The following is a 23,768-nucleotide window of genomic DNA, read 5'->3' as shown; positions in this document are numbered from 1 at the left end:
GACAGAAGCCTTCTCTGTGTCAGTAAGATCCTTCACCTGTCAGTAAGACTTTCTCTGTGTCAGTAAGATCCTCCACCTGTCAGTAAGACTTTCTCTGTGTCAGTAAGATCCTCTCCCTGTCAGAAAAGCCTTCTCTGTGTCAGTAAGATCCTTCACCTGTCAGTAAGACTTTCTCTGTGTCAGTAAGATCCTCTCCCTGTCAGAAAAGCCTTCTCTGTGTCAGTAAGATCCTCCGCTGACAGTAAGATTCTCCTGTGTAAACCACACAGTAAACCTTAGATAATGTTGGAGGAACACTTTCCAAACACTAACGCTTTCTCGGGGAAACATTGGTGAACCTGGGTGGTGGAGGACCTTAGAAAGGACCCATTTTTGCCCTCGCTATAATCTCTCTCTGGTTGGAATTCTGCATTCATTATATGAGACCTAGTGAAGAAGATTGTTCAGCAAAGTCAATTGTAAATCTGTCTACATCTTATATAGAACATCTCATTCTCCCATAACTAAGACTGGACACCCACAAATTTCTATGATAAAAAATATTTATGGTGCTCGGCTTAAAAATAAAGGTCCCAGTGGTGGTGAAGCCGTATGATGTCCTATATACTGCTTTTTGGATTTAGCAAAACCTGTGCAGAGGAAAAGTTGACCAGTTGCCCATAGCAACCAATCAGATGGCTTCTTTTACTTTTCATAGGCCATTTAAAAAAAATGTAAGAAGCAATGTGATTGGTTGCTATGGGCAACTGGTCAACTTTTCCTCTGGACAGGTTTTGATAAATCTCCTCCTATGGACATAATCTAATGTATCTGAGTGATGACACTTATTGAATGTAGCAGAACATTACAGGCCATTACAAGGCTTTATTATTTCTGCCATTAGCAGCAAGTACATGGTCTGGTTTATTCCAGCCTCCTTATTCTAACCTTCCAGCAGAGTTTATGGGCACCACTGCCAACCTATACAACACATAAAAGTCACATCACCTGCCCCATCTACTAATAATAAAGCACTACAAGAAACAGCCATGAATATCTCCATTCTTCTGGACCCTAGGCTATCACCCATGATGCCTATATCACAATGTATATGGATCCACAGGTCCCTGGACCACTGGTAGCAGGTGCCACCTGATGTTTTGATGACATCACGTCACCTGGACAACGGCTGTTGTTGTTGTTTACCCACAACTGTCAGTTGGACCGAGCGGACGGACGTCTACAGGATCCCAAAGATGGCGGCTACTGGAAGAAGAGGAGATGTCGAGAAGGAGAGAGGAGAGAAGAGGGAAGAGGAGAGCGGAGGAAAGAGGAAGAGGGAAGAGGAAAGCGAGGAGGTGAAGGAGAGCGGAAAGAAGAGGAAGGAGGAAGAGGTGAGCGAGGAGGTGAAGAAGAGGAAGAGAGAAGAGGAAAGCGAGGAGGTGAAGGAGAGCAGAGAGAAGAGGAAGGAGGAAGATGTGAGCGAGGAGGTGAAGAAGAGGAAGAGAGAAGAGGAAAGTGAGGAGGTGGAGAAGACAGAATTGAAGAGGAAGGAGGAAGATGTGAGCGAGGAGGTGAAGAAGAGGAAGAGAGAAGAGGAAAGCGAGGAGGTGGAGAAGACAGGAGAGAAGAGGAAGGAGGAAGAGGTGAGCGAGGAGGTGAAGAAGAGGAAGAGAGAAGAGGAAAGCGAGGATGTGGAGAAGAGGAGAGGAGAAGATGCCAGATTATTGGAGGATGAGGAGCCAAGACCAGGCACCAGCCAGGACCCCGGAACATCAAGCTCCTACCCCAAATTTAACATCTATCACCTCACTATCCATCAGGTATTGGGTAGGGGCAGCTTTGGAGTGGTAAGTTTATTTAATTTTTTATTTTTTGTTGTTAAATGGATAGTCAATGTGGTTTTTCCCATTGATATTCTGCAGCTAATTGTAAGTCTAGAAAATAACCAGCCCCATCTTCACTAATATATATCACATATCTGCAGCACTAGAGACCTCCAGTAATATTTATGTCCCTATTTATATCCCATTTCAGTAGATTTAGGCAGTGGTTATACACAGCTGTTTGATCCTACCCACCATGCTGCAGCTTAGTGTCAGAGTCTTGGCAATCTTCTTATAGCGTAGGCCATCTTAATGTAGAGCAACGATGTGGGGCCATGTTGAACTTCCAGTGACCAGTATTAGAGAGTGTGAGAGCGATTTAGGACATTGCTCCCCATTCACACCTGAGACATGTAACCAGGGCTGCCATCAGAAATTTTGGGGCGCCTTATGCAGCTTAATTCCAGCCCCCCCCCCCCCCCAGTGTCATGCCCGCGAGTCCGCCCCAGGGCCAACCCCCAACCCATTTTTTTTCCTAATGATATATTTCCAATTACTTTATAGAAGATTGTAGTGCAGTAATACACTGTGCTGCAAAGTAATTTTACTGCGCCACACACACTTACTGTGCTGTAATCTAATATACCCTATTCTGAATACTGTGAAACTTTCTGTGTACTTTCTCCAGCACAATGTCCACCTCTATATAGTTGTAGACCCCCTCTCTGCCCCCCCACACACTTATATATATATATATATATATATATATACATATATATATAGTTGTACACCTCCTCTGTGCCCCCATATATAGTTGTACACCCATCTTTGCCCCATATATAGTTATAGGCCAATTTTGTGCCCCATATATAGTTGTAGGCCCCTGTGCCCCATATATAATTGTAGATCCAACGTGTCTCCAATATACATGATTGTAGACACCCTTTGTGCCCCTGTGTGTAATGATGGCCCACCCTTTGAGCTCCCACAGTTATAGGCCCCACCTTTCAGCTCCCACAGTTAGTTATAGGCCCCCCCTTTCAGCCCCCACAGTTAGAGGTAGTCCCCCCTTTCAGCCCCCAATGTTAGTTATAGCCCCCCCTTTCAGCCCCCACAGTTAAATATAGCCCCCCCTTTCAGCCCCCTCAATTAAATATAGCCCCCCCTTTCAGCCCCCACAGTTAAATATAGCCCCCCCTTTCAGCCCCCACAGTTAAATATAGCCCCCCTTTCAGCCCCCACAGTTAAATATTGACTCCCCCCCTTTCAGCCCCCACAGTTAAATATAGACTCCCCCCCTTTCAGCCCCCACAGTTAAATATAGCCCCCCCTTTTAGCCCCCAGTTAAATATAGCCCCCCTTTTCAGCCCCCACAGTTAAATATAGGCCCCCCTTTCAGCCCCACAGTTAAATATAGGCCCCCCCTTTCATCCCCCAGTTAAATATAGCCCCCCCCTTTCAGCCCCACAGCCAAATATAGGCCCCCCTTTTCAGCCCCCAGTTATAGGCCCCCCTTTCAGCCCCCAGTTAAATATAGGCCCCCCTTTCAGCCCACACAGTTAAATATAGGCCCCCCTTTCAGCCCCCACAGTTAAATATAGGCCCCTTCTTTCAGCCCCCACAGTTAAATATAGGCCCCCCCTTTCAGCCCCGAGTTAAATATAGGCCCCCCCTTCAGCCCCCACAGTTAAATATAGGCCCCCCCTTTCAGCCCCCTCAGTTAAATATAGCCCCCCCCTTTCAGCCCCCTCAGTTAAATGTAGGCCCCCCCTTTCAGTGCCCTCAGTTAAATATAGGACCCCCCTTTTAGCCCCCAGTTAAATATAGACCCCCTTTTCAGCCCCCACAGTTAAATATAGGCCCCCCTTTCAGCCCCACAGTTAAATATAGGCCCCCTTTCAGCCCCCAGTTAAATATAGGCCCCCCTTTCAGCCCCCACAGTTATATATAGGCCCCCCCTTTCAGCCCGCTCAGTTAAATATAGGCCCCTCTTTCAGCCCACAGTTAAATATAGGCCCCCCTTTTTAGCCCCCACAGTTAAATATAGGCCCCCCCTTTCAGCCCCCTCAGTTAAATATAGGCCCCCCCTTTCAGCGCCCTCAGTTAAATATAAGCCCCCCTTTCAGCCCTCACAGTTAAATATAGGCCCCCCTTTCAGCCCCCACAGTTGATATAGGCCCCCCTTTGTGCCCCAACAAGTAGTTATAGGCCCCATGTACCCCCACAGACATACTGCCTCCAGACATACACGGTATCTGGCTGGAGGCAGTATGTCTGTGCTCTGACCACTGCTCCTCCGGTTCGGGGCCTACGGATCAGAGCAGTGGGCCCCCAGACTGGAGGAGTAGTGGTCGGAGCATTGAAGGCAGCCTGCTGTGGTTACCTTCCTGACCCGATGTCAGCCACGCGTCTTCCAGGCAGCTCCTCCGCTCCAGTTCTTCTTTGGGGCGCCGCTTTCCTCTGACTTCTGGGCTGGCTTGCCGCGTCATAGCGCACCGAACTTGCCTACGCGTGGCACGTTTGTTGCGCTAGTACCTCCCGACGGTCACTGCAGTTTTTTTTTTTTTTTTTAAAGTGGCAGCGGCCTACGAGGTATGTGCGGCAGGGCCGGGGCCCGGGAAAGAGGGTAACTGACTGACTGATTGTACATTGTACAGAGTACGGTCAGTCAGTCAGTGGAAAATGGCAGGCCCCCAGCGGTCAGTGAGTGACAGTCACTCACTGACTGACTAGGAGTAAAAAAAAAAAAAAATTTTGGGCCCGGCCCCCCTCGGGACCTGGCCCCTTACGGGAGTACCGGCTGTACCCAGCTGTTGGCGGCCCTGCATGTAACACTAATGAGTCACAATTACTTATTGGGCCCAATTTGAACATTTCTACTTAGGGTTGTACTCACTTTTTTTTTTGCCAAGGTCAAGATATTAATGGCTTTATGATGAGTTATTTGGGTGGGGGGGGGACACACAATATTAAACACTGTTACACTTTACATTATAGAAGAGTTTCATTTCTTCTGTGTTGTCACATGAAAAGATAAAATAAAATATTTAAAAACATGTGAAGGTTGTACTCACTTATGTCAGATACTGTAAATGTTATAACTGTAGTAATCTTTTTTAAGCCATTTATCTATTTTTTGCACTGACACTTGACTGAACATATATGTATTTCTCATGTGTTGAACATACAATGTCACCATGATGAATTGTCTTTATACATTTATGATGAATATGCACGTTATACTTGTTATACTTGATATTACTTTATTTGGTAATTACGTGTCTGGGTAAATATAGACCCTTAGTGATGTGTGTGAACATGCTTGAAAAAAGCTTCAACAAGAAGCAGAAATGTGGCAGTGATTTAACTATTATATGGAGAGCTGCAATATTTTTTTTTATATACTATATACCCATAAATACAGACACTGTGATCTGTAGTTTTTGCCGGTACCACTTGTGCATTGTATTGATTGTTTGATTACTTTTTATGTGTTGATGTGACAAAAATTGGCAATTTTTTTTTTGCATTCACATCATTGACAATGCAATATCAGGAATGTGAACCAAAGTGAAATAATTGCAGATTTTTGGTCACATCATATCTGAGAAACAATGGAATAAAAGTGATGAAAAAGTCAAATATACGCAAAAGTTATGTTACAGTGGTACTACGTGGAAAACTTTTTTTTTTTTTAAATAAACTAGTGCCAGAAAGTTAAACAGATTTGTAAATTACTTCTATTAAAAAATCTTAATCCTTCAGGTACTTTTTAGGGGCTGTATACTACAGAGGAAATGGTTTTCTTTTTGGATTTCTCTGATGTCATGACTACAGTGCTCTCTGCTGACCTCTGCTGTCCATTTTAGGAACTGTCCAGAGCAGCATATGTTTGCAATGGGGATTTGTTCTCTGGACAGATCCAAAAATGGACAGCAGAGGTCAGCAGAGAGCACTTTGGTTATGACAGAAGAGAAATCCAAAAAGAAAACCATTTCCTCTGTAGTATACAGCCCCTAAAAATTACTGGAAGGATTAAGATTTTTTAATAGAAGTAATTTACAAATCTGTTTAACTTTCTGGAACCAGTGTATGGATTTAAAAAAAAAAAGTTTTCCATGGGAGTACCCCTTTATTAAAAACTACAGATAATGGTGCAAAAAATTCTCATACAGCACTGTATGCAGAAAAATAAGAAAGTAATAGGAGGTCAGAATAGGGAAATTTTAAACATACTTTGCCTTTTTTAAAAGAAGTGCAGTAATAGAAAAGAATGCAAACATGAGTATCATTTTAATTGTATTCATCCACATAATTAAAGGGGTACTCCTGTCCAAAACTTTTTTTTTTAATCAACTGGTGCCAGAAAGTTAAACAGATTTGTAAATTACTTCTATTAAAAAATCTTTATCTTTCCAGTACTTTTTAGGGTCTGTAAACTACAGAAGAAATTGTTTTCTTTTTGGAAAACAGAGCTCTCTGCTGACCTCATGACCACAGTGCTCTCTGTTGACATCTCTGTCCATTTTAGGAACTGTCCAGAGCAACACGTTTGCTATGGGGATTTTCTCCTACTCTGGACAGTTCTTAAAATGGACTGATATGTCAGTCCAGTGTTGTCATGATGTCAGCAGAGAGCTCTGTGTTCCAAAAAGGAAACCATTTCCTCTGTAGTATTCAGCAGCTAATAAGTACTGAAAGGATTAAGATTGTTTAATAGAAGTAATTTACAAATCTGTTTAACTTTCTGGCACCAGTTGATTTAAAAAAAAAAAAAAAAAAACGTTTTCCATGGGAGTACCCCTTTAAGAAAACATGTCAATTCCACTGTAAAATGCATTGCTTAAAACCAAAACCCCCAAAAATTAGCAAAATTGTGATTTTCTTTAATTTATTTTCTTTTCAATTTTAAATTCAAATTTAAGGTGTCTTTATAAAGTACATTTTGTTGTGAAAAAACAAACATATGGGTCTGTGGATGGAAAAATAAAAGAATTATGGCTCTTGAAAGGCGTAAACTAAAAAATGTGTAAACTAAAATTTGTTGTGTCCTCAAGGCCAAAATTTGCTGTGTCTCTAAAGGGGTATTCCAGAAATTATTTTTTATTTGACATTTGACTATGCTACAGAGGCTGTAAAGTTAGTGTAGTTAATAATGTAGTGTCTGTACCCGTATGTGACGGATTTCTCACAATTCTTATGTGATTTTCACCCCAATATTTACTTTTAACATCATACAAAATTACTGTTGTCTCAGATTTTTCCCAGGTTGCAATGCGGCCGAGACCTGACTCACTAGTCAGCTGATGACAGGGATCCTGTCTGCTTCAATGGGTGGAGCGATCGCTTGGTGGGAGAGAGATCAATCTGCAACTATTGCAACAACTGTGGGCACCCTGATTGAAAACCACAGGTCTTTTGAATGAATGCTGCTCATTTATGGGAGTGTGACTGATGTGTGGGAGGGAGGAAAATGGAATTATGGGCTTTGTAGGCAAAGAAGTAAACTCAAAAAGGAAATACTAGTTCACAAAAAGCTAGCCACAGCGTTATGGTAATCTCACGCCATTTAGCCCCAAGACAAGCGCAGATCCTTCCTAAGCATGTCCATTAATGTCTGCCAGGTATGTACTAAAATCACCTTATGGTGGATAACCCTTTAAAGGGGTTAAATGACCAGCATCAAAGTGATCTCCATTGTCGGTCATTACTGGCTGGTGTTTCTGTAGGTTGAGTCAGCACCGCCAGGTATTTGGCACTAGAGAGGCAGGATTCCTCTAGTGCCTGAAGTTCGGCTATGCTGACCCCCCCAGTAAGTTAAAAAGTATGAATTGAGAGATGGCACAACCCTCCCCCCCCCCTCTAACATGGGGTGGACCACTCCCCCGCCGTCCCCCCTGTCTGAGAGTGATAGGAGTGTGATTACAGCTACCACACTCCTATCACCCTCAGCCAATGCAGATCTGGAGGTGTCTGCAGTATAAGACATATTCTAACAGCAGAAAAGTAACTGCAGCACTGGAAGTGACAGGAGGATAAGACATGTTGTGACAGCAGAATAGTGACAGCAGCTCTTAAGGTGACTGGAGGATAAGTCAAAATGTAAAAGCAGAATACTGACTGCAACTCTGGAGATGACTGGAGCATAACACATGATGTGAGAGCAGAATAGTGGCTGCAGCTCTAGAGGTGAAAGGAGCTTAAGACATGATGTAACAGCAGAATAGTGGTTGCAGCACTGGAGGCAACTTGAGGATGCGACAAGATGTAATAGTAGAAAAGTAAGTACAGCTTTGCCCCTTAAGGACCGGAGGTTTTTCCATTTTTGCATTTTCGTTTTTTGCTCCTTGCCTTTAAAAAATCATAACTCTTTCAAATTTACACCTAAAAATCCATATGATGGCTTATTTTTTGCGCCACCAATTCTACTTTGTAATGACGTCAGTCATTTTGCCCAAAAATCTATGGTGAAGCGGGAAAAAAAATCATTGTGCGACAAAATTGAAAAAAAAAAACGCTGTTTTGTAACTTTTGGGGGCTTCCGTTTCTACGTAGTACATTTTTCGGTAAAAATGACACCTGATATGTATTCTGTAGGTCCATACGATTAAAATGATACCCTACTTATATAGGTTTGATTTTGTCGGACTTCTGGAAAAAATCATAACTACATGCAGGAAAATTAATACGTTTAAAATTGTCATCTTCTGACCCCTATAACTTTTTTATTTTTCCGTGTATGGGGCGGTATGAGGGCTCATTTTTTGCGCCGTGATCTGAAGTTTTTAACGGTACCATTTTTGCATTGATAGGACTTATTGATTTTAAATGATATAAAAAGTGACCAAAAATGCACTATTTTGGACTTTGGAATTTTTTTGCGCGCACGCCATTGACCGAGCGGTTTAATTAATGAAATATTTTTATAATTCGGACATTTCCGCACGCGGTGATACCACATATGTTTATTTTTATTTTTATTTACACTGTGTTTTTTTTTTTATTGGAAAAGGGGGGTGATTCAAACTTTTAATAGGGGAGGAGTTAAATGATCTTTATTCACTTTTTTTTTTCACTTTTTTTTTGCAGTGTTATAGGTCCCATAGGGACCTATAACACTGCACACACTGATCTTCTATGTTGATCACTGGTTTCTCATAAGAAACCAGTGATCAACGATTCTGCCGGATGACTGCTCATGCCTGGATCTCAGGCACTGAGCAGTCATTCGGCGATCGGACAGCGAGGAGGCAGGAAGGGGCCCTCCCGCTGTCCTGTCAGCTGTTCGGGATGCCGCGATTTCACCGCGGCTATCCCGAACAGCCCACTGAGCTAGCCGGGATGCTTTCGGTTTCACTTTAGATGCGGCGTTCAACTTTGAACGCCGCGTCTAAAGGGTTAATAGCGCGCGGCACAGCGATCAATGCCGCGCGCTATTAGCCACGGGTCCCGGCCGTTGTTAGAGGCCGGGCCCGACCCGCTATGACGCGGGGCCACGCCGTGGCCCCGCGTTATAGATCGGGAGTGGACACATGACGTTCCAGTACGTCATGTGTCCTTAAGGGGTTAAGACATGATGTAACAGCAGAATAGTGGTTGCAGCACTGGAGGCAACTTGAGGATGCGACAAGATGTAATAGTAGAAAAGTAAGTACAGCTTTGGCAGTAACAGGAGGACGAGATATGGTGTAACAGCAAAATAGTGTCTACCAGGCTGTGCCTGTATTTATCTAAATAAAGCTTGAAGTTTTTTTAACTGCTACCGTGGTGCCGGATACTTCTATTGCTGTCCATGTCTGTGGAGGGGAACGCTACCCGACAGTCCAGGCACAGGAGCGGAGGAAAGGATCAGAGCAGTCAAGCACATTTTATTAACAGCAAAAAAGTGAGTACACACACCTTGTCTCTGTCTTCTTCCTCTGTGAACGTGAATCAGGTACCTGTCATAGTGCCAAAAGAAAAAAAAGTGATATGTTGCTCAGTACCTAATGCTGATCCTGTACATATAAAATGTTATGTGTCTAGGACCTATATATCCCTAACAGATAGCATTTATATCTTGGTCACTTGCTTTGTCTTCTTGCCTTGTGGAGGGGGCGTGTCCATCTCTTTCCCTCACTGAGTCTGGGAGCAGCCTGGCAGTTTGCAGATCTTTCTAAATTAGTGCAAGGATTTTAGTGATAAAAACACAGTAGTTTTTATGCATACATTTTATATCTGTTCCTAGTAAAGATGGATGCTATTCCAGCTTTACTAGGAACAGATAGAAAATGTGTGTCATTCAGCTTTAACAGACTCCTCAGTCTGTTCAGCTTCTTTGTCATTCAGGAGTCAGAGAAAGCTTTGGCTGTTCAAGCATGCTGGGAGTTGTAGTTTTGCAATAGCTTGAGCTGCAGTGTTTGTAAAGCACTGTGTTAGAACAGTGTTGCCTTTAGCTGTTGCAAAACTACAACTCCCAGCATGCCCACACATCCTTTGTCTGTAGTTTTGCAAGAGATGGAGACACACAGCTGGAGAAAACCCAGCTCTAACACAGAGTTTTACAAAGATTGTAACTCCAGCTGTTGCAAAACTACAACTCCCATCATGGTAGTTGTAGTTTAGAAATAGCTGAAGGCTGCAGTGGTGATCTCCTATACTGGATACCAACACACTTTATGGCCTGTATCCAGTATGCTGCAAAATTCAGAGTAGTCTGTCTGCAGAAAGACTGATGACCCCTAGTGGTGGTTATTTTCATTTTTCCTTTTTTAGTAATTTTTTTTAAATAAATGTGTATTTAAAAAAGTCATCTTATCAGTAGTACTACAAAATATAAAAAGTTTTTCAACATGACAGTGTCTCTTTAAGCATGCTCCTATCGGTGAAGGGGAGGAGTTCCTGCACGGAATAAAGATATGTGGTGGCACCCTGCCTCCGTCCTACATGCCCCTAGGCCTTATGTCCCCCCTTGCTATCCTCCTGCACTGGCTCTTAGAAGATCAGGGAGAATGCAAGCTGGAGCTCTCTATATAATACATACAGACCTTCAGCTTGCATGCTCCCCGAGAAGCAGCAAGACCTACGGTGGCCGGGCCCTCCGTGCCTGACCTGTCACACGCCCCTGCTACAGAGAAGCTGTCATCTGGCCAATTGTATTGCATCATAGCTGTAGTCACTTGTAAGTTCTGCAGTGATCATGGGTGAAACAACAACTCCCAGCATAACCTTATTACTGCTAAGATTTTACTGGGAGCTATAGTATCACATGGTACAAACTTATTGAGCAATTGCCCCTTACTTGGCATCACAACAGGCTAAAAAATTACTTAGGGGGGCATTATAGGGTGACATCATTTTCTACCACAACGGGTGACATTAACCTTAGCAAACACCACTGGTGCTCTGTAATAGCTAGAGGCAAAGAGCTCGCTGTTTCTGCGCTCCTCTGTGTGTGCCGCTGTGTCAGTCAATGGGAGGTCAGCAGAGAAAGGTGTTGGCGGCCCTCTGATACTCAGGCACATTATAAAGAATTTATTCTCTTTTGGCTATAAAACAATGAAATATACACAGAAACATAGGAGTGGAATAAGCTTTTTAACCCCCATTACAAGGATGTGATAGATGCCCATTACAAGGATATGATAGATGCCCATTACAAGGATGTGATAGATGCCCATTACAAGGATGTGATAGATGCCCATTACAAGGATGTGATAGATGCCCATTACAAGGATGTGATAGATGCCCATTACAAGGATGTGATAGATGCCCATTACAAGGATGTGATAGATGCCCATTACAAGGATGTGATAGATGCTCATTACAAGGATGTGGTAGATGCCCATTACAAGGATGTGATAGATGCCCATTACAAGGATGTGATAGATGCCCATTACAAGGATGTGATAGATGCCCATTACAAGGATGTGATAGATGCCCTTTTTCATCCATTATGCCTGGGCTGCCAAAAAAAAAAACCTGTAACTCACATTCCGCTACTCCCCCCGTGTGCCAATATCGGTCTTCTATCTTCTGGGCCCGGTCTTTTTCCGCATCTTGGAGCTTATCGCTGGCCGCAGTGATGTCTCGCCTTACATGACACTGTGCTCAGTCTATCACCAGCCAAGGCAGGAGGGACATTGCTGTGGCTGGCTATAAGCTGAGCGCAGTGCCCCACTGAGAAACGTGATTGGCCGGCACCGCCTCTGTTCCATGCTTGGAGTACTGGTAGTACCACAATAATGACAGATATATAGTTGATTTTGGATTTTGCACAGTATTTAGTAAAATTCTAATTATAAAAATACATAATGAATAAAAAGTTTTAAAAAATTAAGAAAAAAATATATTATTTTTACAATTACATGGACCCCTTATCCATTTGTAATACTGCCGGCTACATTTTCAGGTCAGAATAGGAGGTCGGCATAGGATGTCGGGATATGAGGACGGGATAGGAGGTCGGGATAGGAGGAAGGGATAGGAGGTCGGGATAGGAGGTCAGAATAGGAGGTAAGGATAAGAGGACAGGATAGGAGGTCAGGATAGGAGGTCGGCATAGGATGTCGGGATATGAGGACGGGATAGGAGGTCGGGATAGGAGGAAGGGATAGGAGGTCGGGATAGGAGGTCGGGATAGGAGGTCAGGATAAGAGGACAGGATAGGAGGACAGGATAGGAGGTTGGGATAGGAGGTCGGCATAGGAGGTCGGCATAGGAGGTCGGCATAGGAGGTCGGGATATGAGGACGGGATAGGAGGACGGGATAGGAGGTCGGGATATGGCATCAATATATGTCTCCTTTGTTTATTTTCCTCCCCAACAAGGATTAGGAAGGAAAAACCGGGCAATGCTGGGTACTCAGCTAGTATATATATATTTATTTATTTTAATAGTAAAATGGAATAACTAAAGTAACAAATAAAAATAAAAATAAAACACGCCTGCAAAAACAATGTTAAAACTCACATGGCTTTTTTTTGTGTTTTTTCACTCCCACACTATGGAGAAAAACACAGCGATTTTCCCAAAAAAACGCCATAGTCTCATAAGGTCGCTTCTAGGAATCACCCAATGAGCCCAAAAAAGCTGAAAAAAAATGCCAAAAGGATGAAAAAGAAACACCAATTAGAAAAACAAAAAAAGTGGATATGGCATTTTGTAGTTCCTTATTGACTTGCAGCTAACATTTGCCCACGCTGTGCAGTAGAATGGGTGTTTTTTGGGGCCTTTTTTTTTTTTCCAACTACATCCCTATTACATCTAATATGTACCATGGCATGGAAATAACAATGACCATCACCCCACAGTCCCTAACTGGTTGGCTCTAGCTATACCTCTAGTTATACCTAGTTATAACAAGTTGGCTCTAGTTATACCTATGGGATATTGTCAAAAGGAAATATTTCCCATAGTCTTCCACTATTTACTATTGCTCCCTTTGCTTTCTTTCAGGTGGGCCTGGCATCAGTCCCCGGCCGAAACAACTATGTGGCCATCAAGGGAATCACCAAGACAGGGGACAATGCAGCGACCCTGCAGAGAGAGAGACGGATCCTCATGCTGGCCCGAGACTGCCCGTTCCTGTGTCACCTGTATGCTGCACAGCAGTCTCAGGACCATGCATTCTTCATCACCGAGTACCTGTCCGGCGGCAGCCTGGAGGCTTTACTCAGAATGTGCAGCTGTCTGAACACCGACAACGTAAGATTCTACACAGCAGAGATTGCATGCGGCCTCCAGTTCCTTCACGGACATAACATCGTCCACCGGTAAGTCTAACTTCCCCACACCTGTCTCCTTGTCATGTTGTAAATAATGCATCCAACTTTCCCAGAATCCTGAATTTTGTTAGGGCTTGTGGTGGTACAGTTCATAACCCCTTCACCATTTTCAATCTTTAAAGATTTCCTGTGATGTCCCAGCACCAAAAGCTGTCCTGTGGGCTGCGGATCTCCTTGGGCATGCATTTTTCACTGTGTATTATATAATGTATGTACTGTATCTTTAACCCCTTCCCGCATAATCACGTCTATAGACGTCATTCAGTTAACCCCGCGATGCGCAGCATCGCACGGGTTAACTGGCAGAAGTCCCGCTGTTTCAAGCAGGGGACAACTTCTGCAACACCCCCCAGGACCATCTGTGGATGGTCCTGGTCAGCGATCACTGTGATTGGTCCCTGTGGACTAATCACAGTGAATGAGCTGACTGGGGGTAAAGTTCATTTCCCCTGCTCTGCCCGCCACTAGAAGTCCGGGCAGAGCAGGGGAAGATGATGCCGAGAGCTGCGGTGCGGACCGCAGCACTTATCAAGTACCGGCGTGACAGTGGGGACCGGCGGCAGGCTCTCAACAGCTGGAGGCACACGGGTTGGCGGCGGGTAAGTGGAGGAGGCGGCGGCATCTGCATCAGAGGCAGCAGTGAAGCTCTTCACTGCTGCTTCTGGTTGTTTGAAAACTACAACACCCAGCATGCCTTTTGGCTGTCTGGGCATGCTGGGTGTTGTAGTTTTGCAACATCTGGAGGGCCGCAGTTTGGATCAATCTGTGCTCTTCCAGATGTTGCAAAACTACAACTCCCAGCATGCCCAGACAGTCCAGGCATGCTGGGAGTTGTAGTTCTGTAACATCTGGCCCTTCAGATGTTGCCGAACTACAACTCCCAGCATGCCTGGGCAGTCTGGGCATGCTGAGAGTTGTAATTTTGCAACATGTGGAGGGCTACAGTTTGGACACCACTACACAGTGGTCTCCAAACTGTTCTCCTCCAGATGTTGCAAAACTACAACACCCAGCATGCCCTTTGGCTGTCCGTGCATGCTGGGAGTTGTAGTTTTGCAACAACTGGAGGCACACTGGTTGGGAAACATTGTCTGTTTCCTAACTCAGTGTTTCTCAACCTGTGTGCCTCCAGCTGTTGCAAAACTATAACTCCCAGAATGCACTGAAAAAACATACATGCTGGGAGTTGTAGTTTTGCAACAGCTGGAGGCGCATGGGTTGGGAAACACTGAGTTAAGTAACAAACTCTTAGTGTTTTGCAACCAGTGTACCTCCAGCTGTTGCATAACTACAACCCCCATGCACGGACAGCCAAAGGGTATGCTGGGAGTTGTAGTTTTGCCTTCCCCACAGGGGGATTTACAGTGAGTTTCTCGCTGCAAGTTTGAAATGCAGCTAATTTTCCACTGTAGCTCAAAACTCGCTGTAAACCCGCCCGTGCGAATGTACCCTAAAAACACTACACTACACTAACACAAAATAACACTGTCCCCCCCCCCCCCTCGCCCCTCCCCAATAGAAATGAAAAACATCAGGTATGGCACTGTTTTCAAAACGGAGCCTCCAGCTGTTGCAAAGCAACAACTCCCAGTATTGCGGGACAGCCATTGACTGTCCAGGCATGCTGGGAGTTTTGCAACAGCTGGAGACACCCTGTTTGGGAAACACTGCCTTAGAATACCCCTATGTCCACCCCTATGCAAATCCTTAATTTAGGCATCAGATAGGCATGGCACTCTCTCACTTCGGAGCACTGTCGTATTTCAAGGAAACCGTTTAGGGCCACATATGGGGTATTTCCGTAATCGGGAGAAATTGTCTAACAATTTTTCGGGGGGCTTTTTCTCCTTTTACCCCGTATGAAAAGGTAAAGTTGGGGTCTACTCCAGCGTGTTATTGTAAAAAAAAAAAAAAAATTTTACACTAACATGCTGGTGTTGCCCCATACTTTTTTATTTTCACAAAAGGTAAAAGGAAAAAAAGACCCCAAAGTTTTTAATGCAATTTTTCCTGAGTACGGAAATACCCCATATGTGGGAGTAAAATGCTCTGCGTGCGCACAACAGGGCTCAGGAGTGAGAGCATCATGTACATTTGAGGTGATTTGCACAGGGGTGGCTGATCGTTACAGCGGTTCTGACATAAAAAAAAAAAAAACACCTACATGTGACCCCATAGTGAGCCTTAACACCCCACACCTGTTTGAAGAATTTTCATTGAAAATGAAAAATCTGTGTTTTTTCACTAAAATGCTGGTGTTATCCCAAATTTTTCATTTTCTCAAGGTGTAATAGGAAAAAAGCCTCCCAAAATTTGTATATAAATGCCCTATAAGTGGACGTAAAGTTCTCTGCGGGCGAACTACAATGCTCAGAAGACAAGGAGCGCCATTGGGATTTTGTAGAAAGAATTTGGCTGGAATTGAAGGCCATGTGCGTTTACAAAGCCCCCATGGTGCCAGAACAGTGGACCCCCCCCCCCACATGTGACCCCATTTTGAAAATTACACCCCTCACGTAATGTATAAGGGGTGCAGTGAACATTTAAACTCCACAGGCGTTTGACCTATTTTGTGTACAGTCATCCATGAAAATGAAAAATTAGATTTTTCATTTGCACAGCCCACTGTTCCAAAAGTCTGTCAAACACCAGTGGGGTGTAAATGCTCACTGCACCCCTTATTACATTTGGTTAGGGGTTTAGTTTCCAAAATGAGGTCACATGTGGGGGGGGGGGTTCTGCTGTTCTGGCACCATGGGAGCTTTGTAAACGCACATGGAACCCGACTTCCATTCCAAACAAATTCTCTCTCCAAAAGCTTTTTTTTCCTGAGCATTGTAGTTCGCCTGCAGAGCACTTTACGTCCACATATGGGGTATTTCCACACGAGGTTACAAATTTTGGGGGGCATTTTTTCCTATAACCTCTTGTAAAAATATTGAATTTGGGGGGAAAAAAAAAGCATTTTAGTGAAAAAAAATGTTTTTTCATTTACACATCCGACTTTAACGAAAAGTCGTCAAACACCTGTGGGGTGTTAAGGCTCACTGTACCCCTTGTTACGTTCCTTGAGGGGTGTAGTTTCCAAAATGGTATGCCATGTGTTTTTTTTTTTGCTGTCCTTGCACCAAAGGGGCTTCCTAAATGGGACATGCTCCCCAAAAACCATTTCATCAAAATTTGCTTTCCGAAAGCTAAATGTGACTCCTTCTCATCTGAGCATTGTAGTTCGCACACAGAGCGTTTGACGTCCACACATGGGGTATTACCATACTCAGAAGAGATGGGGTTACAAATTTTGGGTGTCATTTTTCCTATTACCCCTTGTAAAAATGTAAAATATGGGGGGAAAACCAGCATTTTAGTGGGAAAAAAAATTCATTTACACATACAACTTTAACAGAAAGTCGTCAAACACCTGTGGGGTGTTAAAGCTCACTGTACCACTTGAGGGGTGTAGATTCCAAAATAATAAGCTATGTGGGTTTTTTTTTTTTTTTTGCTGTTATGGAACCATAGGGGCTTCCTAAATGCGACACGCCCCCTAAAAACCGTTTCAGCAAAATTCACTCTCCAAAATCCCATTGTCGCTCCTTCCCTTCTGAGCCCTCTAGTGCACCTACAGAACACTTGACATACACATATGAGGTATTTCCTTACTTGATAGAAATTGGGTTACACATTTTGGGTGGCATTTTCTCCTTCTAGCCTTTATAAAAATGCAAATACTGGGTCTACAGGAACATGTTAGTGTAAAAAATAGAGATTTAGAATGTTCTCCTTCACTTTGCTGCTATTCCCTTGAGAAAGTCCAGGCTGATGAAACGTACGTTGGGGCGGTGGTGACAGGTCTCCATTATGGGTAAGTGAGTACCAGCTTTGTTAGTGCTTTTACTTTCATGCACTGTTAGTGTCCATTCCAGCTATCCTGAGTGGGTAGCTGGACATTATATTGGTAAAGGTTATATACCCCTTTTCTTGTCCTATTGGACATTATTATTGGACACCAATTACTGCTGCTGTAGATCTCACTGTTTATATACTTCATATGAGCTTGATTATACTAATCATACCTGTCTTACCACCTTCTTTTCGGATTGGTTATCTGTTTACAATCATTGACCTTGTATAATGTTAATATTTAGTAGTCATATTTGTGATTTTAAAGAGTATTAATAAAATTATTTTAGTTTTATCAGTAGTCATGGCTCTAGTGTTTCTCTATAAGTATATCAAATTTATTTTCAGAGCTATACTGTAGCATTGGTTTATAGACCCGCAGCGAGTTTTAGATATGGTTTATACACCAGTAGTTTCAATGTACATTATACTACAACGCTGCTATTTCTTGTTGCTAATTATTCCTGTGAAATACCTAAAGAGTTAACAAACCTTTTGAATGTCATTTTGAATACTTTGAGGGGTGCAGTTTTTATAATGGGGTCATTTATGGGATATTTCTAATACGAAGACCCCTCAAATACACTTCAAAACAGAACTGTTCCCTGAAAAATTCTGATTTTGAAAATTTTGTGAAAAATAGGAAAATTGCTGCTGAACTTTGAAGCCCTCTGATGTCTTCCAAAAGTAAAAACCTGTCAACTTTATGATGCAAACATAAAGTAGGCATTTTGTAAATGTGAATCAATATATAATGTATTTGGTGTGTCTATTTTCCTCACAAGCAGAGAGCTTCAAAGCTAGAAAAATGCGAAATTTGTTAATTTTTCATAAAATTTTGCAGTTTTTAACCAAGAAATGATGCAAGCATTGACAAAAATTTACAACTAAGATAAAGTAGAATATGTCATGAAAAAATAAACTCGGAATCAAATTCATAAGTAAAAGAATCCCAGAGTTATTAATGCTTAAAGTGACAGTGGCCAGATTTGCAAAAAATGCTCTGGTCCTTAAGGCCAATATGACCTCGGTCCTTAAGAGAGAGAGGAGCAGTGATAATCAGGTGACCCTGCCTGCCCAGTGGGAACCCCTAAATTCTCTTGTATATGGTGTTGGGGGGGAGGAGTCGCCCCAGTCTAGCTGCAGAGCTCAAGCTGAGAACTGTGTGGAAAGGAGGAGGAAGTCGTGTGTGGAGAAATCCTGAGGGAAGCCTAAGAAAATATCTTCTAAAGTCAGCCCCGCCATTCTGCAAGTGTTACCCCATACAGTGGAAGCCCCACCATTCTGCAAGTGTTCCCCCATACAGCGGAGTCAGCCCCGCCAATCTGCAAGGGTTCCCCGTACAGCGGAGTCAGCCCCACCATTCTGCAAGTGTTCCCCCGTACAGCGGTGAGTCAAGCTCTGGCGGTGATAGTACTTGGACCTTGTGAGAACCCTAGCCAGAGTGGGAAACCTTTCAGTCTCTAATCTCTAGTCAGTATTATTCAAGTGGATGAAAAGCACTATAAGTCCTATCAAGGCAACAGGGCTCCCAAGGGTTACACTGCATCCCTTGTACTCTTTATACTGTGTGTTGTACCATCTACACGTGCTTAGTAAAAGACAGTTATCCGTAACCCGACGTCGGTGTGTTTCTTACTCCCATTGTCTGGCCCCGGAGAAGCTGATAAGAATTCCTTGCACCCCTGTGGCACCACATTACCATTGTCTTTTATTTATAACTCTTTTTTCTTCTTTCATTGCAGAGATATCAAGCCAGATAATATCATGCTGGATAGAGATGGACACATCCGCATCATAGACCTCGGAGTTGCCCAAGATGGCGTCACCTGCTCCAACAAGATCCAAGGAGTGACGGGCACGTTACCATACATGGCCCCAGAGGTGCTCCAGAGGAAGATGTACTATGCAGCAGTTGACTGGTGGAGCCTGGGGATTGTTGTATCCCGGATGTCAGCAGGACGTTCCCCATTTTACTTTGGCTGCAACAGAGAAATGGCTCGCGATTCCATCACCAGAGAGAAGCCTAATATTCCATCTTGGCTCCCTGCTGACCTGAAACATCTGATCAAGAAACTGCTGCGTAAGAATCCTGAGAAGCGGCTGGGTGTGAACAGGAACATCAGAGACCATCCATTCTTCACCACCATCAACTGGGAGGAACTGGAGCAGAAGAGAGCACAGCCGCCATTTACACCATTCAAGCCAGCTCTGAAGAATGGAGACCTGCCGTGGCCAGAGGAAGAGACAGCCCTTCACCCCTTGGAAGGATTCTCTTTCATTGCTCCAAGCTGGGCCTGTTAACATCATCCCATGGCCACAGCCCAGAGCTCTGTGCCCCCTGACCCATGCCTCTGCTGCTGTATTAGACCTCGGCTTGTCTATAACATCCTCTCTATACCATCTGAATGCTGCAGATTTCCATCAAGTTGTTACCCTGGATCTTAGCTCCACATCCTCCACAGCCTCTGAAGACCCTCTGTACCCCAGGAGCGGCCTGTGCTTGTAACACCTCAGCACAGACCTGGTAAGTATCACACATCATCATATATACATTAGGATCACACACACATACAGGTAGATAGAAATATACACACAGGTACATACATAGATAGTATAGACACATACACACAGACACACACAACAGATAGCGGTAGATATCGGCTCTGATCCTGGGACTTGTTCCGATCGCCATATTTGGGGTCAAGAAGGAATTTTTCTCCTTTGAGGACAATTGGCTCATTCTTTAAGGGGGTTTTTGCCTTCCTTGGGATCATTCCAGCCATAAATAGGTAACATAACATAATGTACAAAAAATAAATGAATAATAATAATAATAAAAAAAGTATTATATATGAATATATATAAAAAAAAAAAAATACATAATAGTTTACCATACTAGATAGGTCATGTACTGGCTTTTGATCCTGGGACTTGTTCCGATTGCCATATTTGGGGTCAGGAAGGAATTTTCCCCCCTTACATAAGGATAATTGGCTCTTTCCTCAAGGGGGTTTTCGCTTTCCTTTGGATCAACACAGTACATAAAAAAGCTTTGCTTTTACATTTATACATTACACATAGCAAAATAAAACATAACACACATTTCTAAAATTTGCAGAATCCCAGTATCCCCTTCCTATAACTACATAAACAAAATAAAATGTCCTTTTTCCCCTTTACATCATTGTGTCTGTGTCTTTATTTCCATTGTTTGATCATGTATTGTTCTAATAAATACAGTGAAACCTCTTTGAGAAGACCACCCAAATTTCTTCTGTTCTTCTATTGCAGTGGTGTCCTAAAAAACAAGACCACTATGGGGGTGGTCTTTTCAAAGAGGTGGTACAAAGCTTCATTTGCACTTAATGTATTATATTGTTGCATAATGTTTGATACATTTGCACATATTTAATGGAATTGGGTAGTGCAAACATTTGACAACTTTTTGTTGAATAGAATAAAAGTGTTTAAAAAACCATGGCACTTAAACCATGTCTCCTTTTGTTAGGCCAAACATGTATAACTGATGGTGTAAATTAGCAAAAAGAAAAAAATGGCACAATATGCTGGATAAATATGTCTACAAAGTCAAAGACAGAAAAAAATTGTGCAAAATGTGCCTAAGAACTGACACATGGTGCTTGATAAATTCTCCCCAAGGAGCCCAAAATTTAAAAAAAATGATCTTCCCCTATAAACGGGTATAGATGGAGACAGGGGCGTACCTAGAGCATTTGGCACTCGGGGCAGACCCTTTGTTTGCCCCCCTCCCCCCCCCCCCACACACACACGCACCCCCCTTAATTACACCCCCTCCCCCAGGGGCGGACTGACAACACTCGGGGCCCCTGGACCAAAAAAAAGGCAAGGGCCCCTGCTAGGCTCTGCAGTTCGTCAATCTTCTGCCACGCTACTATTCCACCCAAATCCCACACACAATATTTTAAAATTTATATATGTAAGAAACACTTTAACGTAGGTAAATTTCCATGACCAATAATACTGGTATACAAGGAGCAAACATATACCACCACACAATAACTGGATAATACCACCATACTGTACTGAATAAAACCACTATATACAGACAAGTATACTATACAGGATCTGTATACAATATAAGCGATTATATACAGGACAATATGGCGGTAGATATCATCTGTACACAGGATGTGTATACCGTATAAGTGATTACAGTTACATTTTGGGACTCACAATTACGTCTTTTCTGATCAGCGGCGTCCTCTTTCCTCTTCTTCTCCGTCCGGATAAGACCGCCATGTGAATCTCTTAACATCTGCAGGAAAAACATGTCAGACTCATTTTTTCAGTGCCCTCCCCTCCTCTACACAATCTTCCCATCTATAGGCCCACAAACTGTAATAATGCCCTCCTTGGTGTCGTGCACAGTAAATGGGCAGGTAGGTAGGTAGCCAGGTAACCCCTCTTTCCCATAGGTATATGCCGAGCTACACCCCCTCTTTCCCATAGGTAAATGCAGAGCTACACCCCACCCTCTTTCCCATAGGTATATGCAGAGCTACACCCCACCCTCTTTTCCATAGGTATATGCAGAGCTACACCCCACCCTTCCCAATAGGTATATGCAGAGCTACACCCACCCCTCTCCCTCCCTTTCCCATAGGTATATGCAGAGCTGCCCCCCTCTCCCTCCCTTCCCTATTGGTATATGCAGAGCACCCCCTCTCCCCCCTTCCCTATATGTATATGCAGAGCATCACCCACCGTCTCCCTCCCTTCCCTATAAGTATATGCAGAGAACCCCCCTCTCCCCCTTCCCTATAAGTATATGCAGAGCACCCCCTTTCCCCCCTTCCCTATAAGTATATGCAGAGCACCCCCCTCTCCCCCTTCCCTATAAGTATATGCAGAGCACCCCCCCTCCCCCTTCCCTATAAGTATATGCAGAGCACCCCCCCCTCTCCCCCTTCCCTATAAGTACATGAAGAGCACCCTCCTCCCCCCTTCCCTATAAGTATATGCAGAGCACCCCCCCTTCCCTATAAGTATATGCAGAGCACCCCCCCTTCCCTATAGGTATAGGCAGGGTTAAAAAAAAAAAAAAAAAAAAAAGATGCTCACCTGATATACCACACAGCGATCTCCTCAGCTGCAGGGCCTGCGTCTTCTCCCCTCCACAGTACAGGCGCCGATGAGTGACATCACCGGCGCCTGTACTGCGTGCTGCGTGGGGGCGGAGGTCACGTCTCCTCTGTGTAGCTGCAGATGCGGCTCACACAGAGGGGACGCCTTCTCCTGTATGTGCGTGTATCGCGCATACAGGAGAATGTTGCGCTGTCTGCTGGGGATCTGGGACGAGCGTCCCGGACCTCAGCAGTGGCGGTGGCGGGTCAGTCCACCCCTGGCACCCCCCTTGAGAGTGGCACCCGGGGCGGGCCGCCCCCCCCCCCCCCCTTGGTACGCCACTGGATGGAGGGGGTGCCAAGTGCAAAATATGTCCTGGTACCCATAGGAATCATGTTATGCATCTGTTCCCTACTTTTAACCAAGTTATTACAAGTGAACCAGAGGCGCCCCCCTACAACACCTCAGCGCTGCTTATTGAGCACAATATCACTGAATTACTGCTACTTGTTCAATTTTCTATACTTTTAATATTTTCTTTTTTCTTCTGATAGTTAAGAGTGTAGTTTAATACAGTGTAATGTATTAAAGTCTAGCCCTAGCCCTAGCCCCAGCCCCAGCCCCAGCTCCTCTGGGTACACTTAACAAATCATACTAATAGGTACATTTAGATTGTGATCCACATTGGGGACAGGGACCAATTTGAGTGTACAGCGCTGTAGAATCTGTGTGTGCTATATCAAATAAATACGTTTTATACTGTAGTGTTGCACACAGGGTCGGACTGGAACTGAAAAACAGCCCTGGCATACAAACTGCACCAGCCCATATTAATAAATATTGATGACTTCTTCAGAACTTAAAGGAGTACTCAGGCAAAAATGAACTTATCCTCTATTCACAGGATAGGGGATAAGTAGCTGATCGCAGGGTCTGACCACTGGGGCACCCCACGATTTCCAGAACGGGACCCCGTCACTCTCAGTGAGGAGGATGTGTCGTCTACGGGTAGATGGCATGCGCTCCATTTATTTCTATGGGAGCGCCGATGATGTCTTTTTGTCGCTCCCATAAAAATGAATAGAGCGAGTGCCGGCTGCATCACGCACTCCTCACTGAGTGCCGGGTCCTGTCCCGGTGGTCGTGGGTGGGGGGCTGGACCCAGCAGTTGAACCCCCTGCGATCAGCT

General features: G+C 44.0%; 1 protein-coding gene across 2 annotated transcripts; it reads left to right on the top strand.

The window, feature by feature from the left end:
• The first annotated feature begins 792 nt into the window (after positions 1-792).
• On the top strand, positions 793-20,644 carry LOC130282820 (protein kinase C delta type-like). 2 transcript variants are annotated; one of them, XM_056531626.1, is made up of 4 exons: positions 793-1,469; positions 1,554-1,829; positions 13,242-13,558; positions 19,216-20,644. In XM_056531626.1, the coding sequence occupies exons 1-4, from the start codon at positions 1,143-1,145 to the stop codon at positions 19,772-19,774; spliced, it is 1,479 nt and encodes a 492-aa protein (XP_056387601.1). In that variant the 5' UTR covers positions 793-1,142; the 3' UTR covers positions 19,775-20,644. The 2 variants fall into 2 exon arrangements, with proteins under 2 accessions (XP_056387601.1, XP_056387600.1); XM_056531625.1 differs by having other exon boundaries at positions 793-1,829.
• Positions 20,645-23,768: the final 3,124 nt, after the last annotated feature.

Source organism: Hyla sarda, chromosome 7, assembly GCF_029499605.1.
Source record: "Hyla sarda isolate aHylSar1 chromosome 7, aHylSar1.hap1, whole genome shotgun sequence".
Lineage (NCBI taxonomy): Eukaryota > Metazoa > Chordata > Amphibia > Anura > Hylidae > Hyla > Hyla sarda.
The sequence above is the reverse complement of the archived record's forward strand: the minus strand, read 5'-3'. Positions and strand labels throughout refer to the sequence as shown.